Genomic DNA, 9451 nt, shown 5'->3' with positions numbered 1-9451 from the left:
TGTTCCCCGTGTATTTCTTATGGGAGGACTAAAAAACGTCAATATTTCGGGAACGGTTTGGAATTTCGGGAGTTTCCGATTTTTCCCAGTATATACAAAAAATAAGGAATCCAATGGTGAAAACCGCATCTTCCTAGCCCATCTAGAAGTGGGTTAGAATTAGTATGAGTGAGTGAGTGAGTCAGTCAGTCAGTCAGTCAGTTACACAAGGGGCTGTATATATTTAAGATGCTATTTAGAATTATAAATAAATTCCAAACAAAGCAATTAGTATGCGTATGCGCTTCCTTCTGGGACGAAAACGTAACTTTTTACTTTTCTTATCCTGATAGGAAGGAAAGTAGGTATGTATAATGTATTCGACAAAATTTTCGAGTTTTTAGTGCCAAACACGTTTGGAGATTGAGGCCCTTAGTTTCCTACATAATATTTCACAAACCTATTTTGTAAGTATACTTACCTAATAATTTTTTTACGAAAATCCCCACAAAAAAAAAGTCCTAGTCAACCTAGCAAGATAAGGCCCCCATTCCTCCCTAAAAGGGGGGGGGGGCCTCTGTTTAAAGGTCAGATAAAGAGGTGGGGAGTGAGAAGGGGCAATTTTAATTAATAGAGATTATATTAGTTAATGAAAATAATTATATTTTATTTAATTTAACCCGAGTTTTTTTTCCCACTACCTACCCTTTTCTACTGTCCTTTTTCTCCTGTCTGAGTAGCTGAGTGCCTATAGTGGAGATTGGTGGTTATTTGTTCAATGCAGGACAAAACGGAAAGTATAACTTAGCAGAACAGAATGTGGTGCATATGACCAAGAAGTTGACGAGCACCACCTAAATATAAGAGATGATAGATATAGATAACAGAATAGGAAGTATACGTATAACTTATTGATAGATTGAAAAAGAGAAATCTTACAAAGGGAAAAGGCGGTGAAGAAGAAACAGAAATTAGTAGGAAAAGAGAAAAAAATAAAGAAAGAGAGAGAGAGAGATGAAGAAGAAGAAGAAGTAGTGGTAGAAGTGGTAGAAGAAACAACAGAAGAAGATGAAGAAAGGAGGAGGAAGCAGAGGAAAAAAAACGAAGACGAAAAAGAAAACGAAGAATCTTCAGGAAGAAGAAAATGAAAACGAAGGTGAAGGGGGAAGAGGAGGAGGAGGAGGAGGAGGAGAAGAAGAAAAAGAAGAACAAAACGGAACGCTATTAATATTTCCCTGCTCTCTATGTATACTTCGTTCTCCATTTTTCTATCTCTCTATTTTTTTTTTTTCCGCCCTCGATAAGTTTGAGCCGTTGCCAGCAAAAACCGTTTTTTCCCATTGCTTCTTCCTCCTCCTCCTCCTTCTTCTTCTTCCTCCTCCTTCTTCTTTTTCTTTCTCCTTTTTTTCAGGAAAAACCTTTTCTTTAAGTTTTTCTTCTCTTGACCTTCTGGCCCACATTAATGGAAATACAAACATTTTATTGGAGGGTGAAGGGGGAAGAGGAGGAGGAGGAGGAGGAGGAGAAGAAGAAAAAGAAGAACAAAACGGAACGCTATTAATATTTCCCTGCTCTCTATACTTTGTTCTTCATTTTTCTATCTCTCTATTTTTTTTTTTTCCGCCCTCGATAAGTTTGAGCCGTTGCCAGCAAAAAGGAACCGTTTTTTCCCATTGCTTCTTCCTCCTCCTCCTCCTCCTCCTTCTTCTTCTTCTTCTTCTTCTTTTTCTTCCTCCTTCTTTCAGGAAAAACCTTTTCTTTAAGTTTTTCTTCTCTTGACCTTCTGGCCCACATTAATAGAAATACAAACATTTTATTGGAGGGCTGCCATTTTTGCCATTGAGGCATTCTTCACGAGCACCGTTCATATCTGAGTTGCTATTAAAATCCGCCCCGGGCGGGAATCGAACCCGCGGCCCAGCGCTTACAAGGCAGACGCACTACCAACTAAGCTAACTAGGCTGGCTAAACTAAAAGAAATTTTCAAGTTAAAACTAAGAGATCACTTTGTTCCTTTTAAAAGAGACAGGTGAAAACTGTCCCGTCCAAAATGAACCATTCCTACATGACACCCTCTTTCTTTTACCCCTTTTTCCAGCTCTCTCTCTCTCTCTCTCTTCCTTTGGTCTGCTTAATATGGCGTCCTCTGAGTTGCTATACTTCCGCGATTAGATAGGTTTTAGATCTCCCATTCTTAATGGAAGTTCAAATAATGGGATTAATGGGACATGGAAGAGTAAGTTGGTCTTGGATTTTCAAAGAGTAAAAAAAAAAAAAAATGTGAAACTCAAGTTACTCAAGTCAATAATAAAGGCAAATCATTGCTAAAAACAACACAAAGATGGAGGAGGAGGAGGAGGAGGAGGAGAAGAGAGGAGGAGGCGGAGGAGAAGGGGACAGAAAAAAAAGAATAGAAATGTGGAAATGTAGAAAAGAAGAATACGAAGAAGAAGGACAAGAAGTAGGAGGAGGAGGAGGAGGAAAGAGAAGATTTTAATATTATAGTTTTCTTTTGATTCCTTACAATAATAATAAGTAATTTAAGTGTCGCGCGACACGTTTCCACTATGCGATTTTTGCCGCGCGACCCTGTCGCGCGGCAAAAGTCGCGTTGGTGGAAATCCACCTTTATGATGATGTAGGTAATAGCCTGTAATAGGTAAGTAGGTAATAGCCTGTAATAGGTAAGTAGGTAATTCTAATGATGATGTAGGTAATAGCCTTATGTATAATAGCTAACATAGGTAATTCCTACGGGTATGTGAGGTCAAAGATAAATGCAGGTATGTAGGTAGTAGGTAGGTGGATAAAAAATATCCAGGTAAAAGAAAGTAAAAAAAATATATATATCGAAAGGTCGAAACGTGTAATTTCTTCCATTCGACTTAAAAGTTAAAAGTCTATTTATGGCTACTTCTAAATTATTTATTTATATTTAATAGATCCATTAGATGGCATTTAGGATGGCTACTTCTAGCTCAATTTTTCCTTTGACATCATCCACTAAGTGGGAACTTAAATTGGCCCGAAGCATTTTAAAAGAACTACCCACCTACCTAGAAGAGCTTGCTTTATTTTGAAATAGCAATCTATTTTCAGCCCAAAAATTGATGTCAAATATCAGAAGTAATGCTATTTAGAATTATAAATAAATTCCAAACAAAGCAATTAGTAGATACATATGCGCTTCCTTCTGGGACGAAAACTAACTTTTTACTTATCCTGATAGGAAGGAAAGTACCTAGGTATGATGTATTCGACAAAATTTTCGAGTTTTTAGTGCAAAAACACGTTTGGAGATTGAGGCCCTTAGTTTCCTACATAATATTTCACAAACCTATTTTGTAAGTATACTTACCTAAGAATTTTTTTACGAAAATCCCCACAATCTATTTTTAGCCCAAAAATTGATGTCAAATATCAGAAGTAATGCTATTTAGAATTATAAATAAATTCCAAACAAAGCAATTAGTATGCGTATGCGCTTCGTTCTGGGACGAAAACTAACTTTTTACTTTTCTTATCCTAATAGGAAGGAAAGTAAGGTATAATGTATTCGACAAAATTTTCGAGTTTTTAGTGCCAAAACACGTTTGGAGATTGAGGGCTTTAGTTTCCTACATAATATTTCACAAATCTATTTTGTAAGTATACTTACCTAAGAATTTTTTTACGAAAATCCCCACAAAAAAAAAGTCCTAGTCAACCTAGCAAGATAAGGAAATCCAATTTCCAACTGAAATTTAAAGAAAGAAATGCAGAATAAAAGAAAATTGATAAAGTTAATAATCACTTGCGCTATCTTAATCGTAAAAAGTCTGATTACAATCATTGTATGCAAGGATTTTTTTCCTTCTTTTTAATGAAAAAAAAAGTCTTTAAATGAGTTTAACCCTTTGGCCACTAACAAAGTCAATGTCATATTTGAATAAGTCAAATGGCTGAAGCAGTGAAGTAACCCTAATATGCTTCATTACCTATAATTAATTTTTTACTTACCTTTAAGTAGTATGCCGTGACGTCAAAGTTCACGATTTACCGGCATTTTTTTAATCGATTTATCTCGGGATCTAAAAGTCGTAGAAGAAAAAGAAAAAGTCCGTTGGTCCTCATTTTTTCTGCTCTATGACTTTGAAATATGACCCAAGTAAGCGCAACTGATCTATTTTACCCCACCACCCTGTATATGTAGTGAATTGTAGTGTATGTAACTTACTTCACTATTGTGTAATGTGAACTCTGATTACAATCATTGTATGCAAGGATTTTTTTCCTTCTTTTTAATGAAAAAAAAAGTCTTTAAATGAGTTTAACCCTTTGGCCACTATCAAAGTCAATGTCATATTTGAATAAGTCAAATGGCTGAAGCAGTGAAGTACCTAACCCTAATATGCTTCATTACCTATAATTAATTACTTTCTATTTTTTAATTACCTACTTAAGTAGTTTTTTTTATTTATTTTAAGGTATTATTCTGTATCCTGAAATGCCAAAACACAGTAGCTTAGTCAAAATAAAATTATGTTCCAATTTTACCCCACCACCCGGTATATGTAGTGAATTGTAGTGTATGTAACTTACTTCACTATTGAAATAGGCACTTTGGTCAGCCTAATGAGCAAGGTTCTCGCTCATAGCTCAGGGTGAACTTCATCCTAAACAGACAAAATTCGTTCTCGAAACGGTCTCCTCTGTCGTTCTTCTAAGGTTTCCCCCAAAATTTTCCTTTGTATCTGCCCTCCTTTTTCTACTCTTTTGCATTCCATTTCATAGATTAAAGAGAGAGAGAGAGAGAGAGAGAGAGAGAGAGAGAGATGAGGAATAAAGGTTCTTAAAGTTTAGTAAAACGGAGATGTACACCGGAGCGTTCATGTGGACAAATTTAACGAACTTCAAATCATCATCAGCATCATATAGAGAGGAGAGAGAGAGAGAGAGAGAGTGGAGGGGGGGATAAAGAGAAAGAGAGAGAGAAAGAGGAAGAGGGGAGAACAGAAAGATAGGGGAAGAAAGAAGAGAGGCAAAGGTAGAGAGGAACTGAGAAACAGAATGGGAAGAGGGCAGAGAAAGAGGGAGAGAAAGGTAACAGAAAGAGGAAAAGAGAGGAACTGGGAGGATCAACAGGGAGAGTAGGAAGAAGGGGGGGGGAACTGAGAAACAGAATGGGAAGAGGGCAGAGAAAGAGGGAGAGAAAGGTAACAGAAAGAGGAAAAGAGAGGAACTGGGAGGATCAAGGGAGAGTAGGAAGAAGGGGGGGGGAGAATAGGAAGGTAGGAGGGAGAGATACACTGGAAAAAGGAGGGAAGGGGAAGAAGAGGAAGGGATGTGATAAATTTGTTAAGGATATTTGTATAGAAGTGTAGAGAAAGAGAGAGAGAGAGAGAACAAATCTGTGGCAAACCTCTCCATTCTAAGCCTAGTTAGCTTGAAGGGTAGAGCATCTGCCTTGTAAGCGCTATGCCTCGTTGTCCTTGTAAGCGCGGAACGCCCAGCTTTCTTCGGGACGATTCAACCCCCGAAGAAAAAAAAAAAAAAAAAAAAAAAACCGTTCTAATGGAGTCGATTGTTTTCCTCGTTCTACGAAACAGTATTCCCATTCTTTCCAGATTTGGGACTCCAAAATTAGATTTTCAACAAAACACGAACGAAGAAAAGTAGACGCAGAGAACAGAAAAGTATGAAAACGTAGGACTGTAATAGATGAAGCAGAAGTAGGAGAAGAAGAACAAAAAGAAGCAGAGAGAAGAAGAAACTGTAAAAAGAAGTACAAGAAGAAAGTGATGGGTAGAAATTGGGAGAAGATAGGTAAAAACAGAAAGTTAGGTAGAAACAGAAAGTTAGGTAGAAACAGAGAGAATTTGTATTCCAAACGGAACTTGCAGATTCTCTCCAATCAATCATGGTGAATGGAGAATTTTGAGAATTAGGAGACGAAGAAGGGATTGGGGAGGAGAAGAAAAAAGAAAAGGAGAAGAAAAAAGAAAAGGAGAAGAAAAGAAGGCCGAGGAGGAGGAGGAGGAGGAGAAGGAGAAGAAGTACGAAATGGAGAAGGAGAAGAAAGAAAAGCAGAAGAGGAGGAAAGAAGAAGAATGAGGAGGAGAAGGGGAAGAAAGAAAGAATTTTCCTAAAATTCTAAATGTAAATCCACTTACTCGTACAGATTTTTTCAAAGCGAAGGTTGGTAGTTCGAATTCAAGAAAAATCATGAAATTCAGCATGACGTACCTACCTATACCCATTAATATTGAAGAACAAAATTTTAAGACAAAAATTCAAACAAATTTCTTTACCTACCACTCAGGAAAATCTCAGGAAAGCAGCAAAAATTTTGGCTCCTTTATCGCGCGAAAAACTTCAACCTTGCTAGAAATACGTGCGATAAGGGACATGCTATTACACAATAGCATCCGAGACATGCTATTACACGGGCAGTAAAGCTCCCCAGAGCTCGATTGGTAGCTGTTTCATTGGTTTATTGGCCATAGATTTGGATTCTATCTCTAGGTATATAGCTCTTTCTAACACTTGAACGAACATTATCCCATCAGGATAAAATCCGCCCCGGGCGGGAATCGAACCCGCGGCCTAGCGCTTATAAGGCAGACGCGCTACCAACGAAGCTAACTAGGCTGGCGATTTTTGGCTCCTTTATCGCGCAAAAAACTTCAACCTTGCTAGAAATACGTGCGGTAAGGGACATGCTATTACACAATAGCATCCGAGACATGCTATTACACGGGCAGTAAAACTCCCCAGAGCTCGATTGGTAGCTGTTTCATTGGTTTATTGGCCATAGATTTGGATTCTATCTCTATACAGAGATGCCGTTTCTAACACTTCTACTAAATTTGTAATTCTAGCACATCCACTAAATTTAACAAGCAATAAAATCTATCTCCTTTTGTTTTTATCTCTTTTAGTCTCTTCCCCCTCCCTCTTTCTTTTCCCATTTCCTCTCTTCCTCTTTCTCTCTTCCTGAATCTCGCACATTTTCCCTATCTCCCTCCCACTCTTTTACGATTTCTCTCTCTCTCCCTCCCTCTCTCTCTCGCTCTCTCTCTCTCTCTTCTCTACTGTTGTGAATGTCGTCGGATAGCACCTTGTGATTGTGCCTGCTTGAAAGCCAAATGTTATGCCTGCGAGGGAACGCTCGTGGCGCCCAAATGTGACTGCGGACAACCCGTGTACTGTATTAGGTGCAAGAAGAAAAACCCATGCGATAATTGTAAGCCGGAGAAACCCACGTGTCAAACCTGTCAGTGTTATCTGGTACCCCCACGGTGCCCCTGTGGCCAACCCACCTACTGCTGTGAATGTGAAGAGATCAACCCCTGTAACTGTGGCAAATTTGATAAGGTGCTATGTCTGAAGTGCAACTGTTTCCTCATTCCACCGAAATGTCCTTGCGGGAAGTCCACGTACTGCGCTCAATGTGATGAGATAACACCTTGTGAGACATGTCATAACTATGAGGATCATCTGGGATCTCCCAAGTGTTCCAACTGCAACTGTGTCCTCGTGTCACCCAAGTGTCCTTGTGGGAAACCCATGTATTGTGTCCAATGTGAGGAGATCAGTCCATGCAACTGTCCTCAGTCCAAACATCAGCCTAAATGTCTCGAATGTAGCTACGTGTTGACACCACCGAGGTGCCGCTGTGGACAACCCACCTATTGCTGGCATTGTGAAGAGATCACACCATGTCAACTCTGCGGTCAATCCGTGGCATCCTCTTGCTCCGAATCCCAGGAAAGTTGCTCAGACTCCTCAAGGAGCAAAATCTGCAAAAAAACGAGTTCCTCCTCGAAAACCTCGATTGCAGGATGCAAATGTAAATCTAGAAAAAGATCCCAGAAGAAAAGTAGCTCGAAAAAAAGCTGCAAATATTACAAGGTCGTGTGCAACTCATTGGATCATCTAACAATGCCTGGTGGGAAAACCAAACTGGTGGTGAAGAAGATGGGCAATGGAGCAAAGAAGAAACAGTCTAGGAAGCAATGTTAGTCGTGGCTCCAAATAGAGGGAAGAGAATGTACGCACAAATAGATTAGTTTCTACACCCAAGTATCAATGTTTTCGACTGACCGTATATAGGACCTAAATTTAAATGTTCCGAACATAATGGAGATTGAAGGATAAGAGTGAGAAAGTGTAAAGGGGAGGGAAAAATAAACTCAGTCTCGAGTCTTGGTTTCGGGTCATCCAAAAGTTCTCTTCTTTAGCACAACGAAAGAGCAAGAATTTCTTTTTCAGCGGAGAGCTTCTTCGCTTTCTTTTTGGCATCAGCTTCATCAGCTAATGAATAGTTTCAGTTCAGCACGAATTCAGAGCAGCTTCCTCCATTGTTCGTTAAAAAAAGTAGCTCCTAATAACTATCAGATGATAATAACGTTCATAATTTCTCTTGGAACAAAAGACAAACTCAACTTTTGTTCCAGGATGGGTGGGGGAGATTTATGTACTTGAAAATGACTTTGGCTGTCAGATTATACGGGTTGCAAATTAATGCAGAAGATGAGCTTTGGGTAATACTGTCAGGAAAGTTCATTACTTCCTATGAACTAGGAGTCTAGGAAGCTTTGGAAAAAAATTACTCGGGTATCCTAATAAATATAACTATAATATCCCAATTGGAATAATTAGGAGACTCATGGGAGTTGAGAAATGAAGGATTGAGTGATTTGAGTGGGTGACATCCACCACGCGCGGGGATACAATGGGTTAACCAATGAAGCTAAGGGTTAGGTAAACCTTGGATTTGTTATACAGTTGAGTGCAAAAAATCTGGGACAGTGTATTTCTTTACTCTGACAGCCTTTTCCGAACATTTTTTGGTGCTAGCTAAACTCTCATGTTGTTGCCTTGAAGATACAGTTGATAGGTTGATATAGATTTGCATGTTAGTGTATCTGAGGCAAATCATACTAGGTAGCTAGGTACCTACACTAATAATAATAATAATAGAAAGTAAAAAAAAAAAACTGGAATAACTTACCTTATTATTTGTTGTTTACTTTACTGTTGTCATAATTTTCAGCAGAAGTTGTGAGCACTTGGAAATGTTTTCTATGGAGGATCGTCTTGAATTCTGAAACCAGAAAGAGACTGAAATTAGTGGATGTGACAAAAAAAAAATATATATAAAACTAAACGAAATTTTCAAGTTAAAACTAAGAGATCACTTTGTTCCTTTTAAGAGACAGGTGTCCCGTCCACAATGAACCATTCCTACATGACACCCTCTTTCTTTTACCCCTTTTTCCAACTCTCTCTCTCTCTCTCTCTCTCTCTCTCTCTCTCTTCCTTTGGTCTGCTTAATATGGCGTCTTTAGCTCTTCAACATTCCCCTCTCTTCCTCTTCCTCCTCTCGTTCTCTTTCTCTTCCTCCTTCTCTTTCTCTCTGAGTCTCCCCCCCCTTCTTTCTCTCTCTTTTTCTTTTTTGCTGAACAAAGATGTGAAGAGTTATAAATGA

General features: G+C 38.7%; 1 protein-coding gene across 1 annotated transcript in view; it reads left to right on the top strand.

Annotated features, from left to right (window-relative positions):
* LOC103520129 (NF-X1-type zinc finger protein NFXL1-like) overlaps nt 1-7983 on the top strand; it is a 12689-nt gene extending 4706 nt beyond the window's left edge. The window contains exon 2 of the mRNA XM_026831370.1: nt 7103-7983. Within this exon, the coding sequence (XP_026687171.1) occupies nt 7103-7983 (881 nt within the window). The remainder of the gene's footprint in view (nt 1-7102) is intronic.
* The last annotated feature ends 1468 nt before the right edge of the window (nt 7984-9451 follow it).

This window comes from Diaphorina citri, unplaced genomic scaffold (assembly GCF_000475195.1).
Source record: "Diaphorina citri unplaced genomic scaffold, Diaci psyllid genome assembly version 1.1 scaffold3245, whole genome shotgun sequence".
NCBI lineage: Eukaryota > Metazoa > Arthropoda > Insecta > Hemiptera > Psyllidae > Diaphorina > Diaphorina citri.
This window is presented reverse-complemented; position numbering and strand designations above follow the sequence as displayed.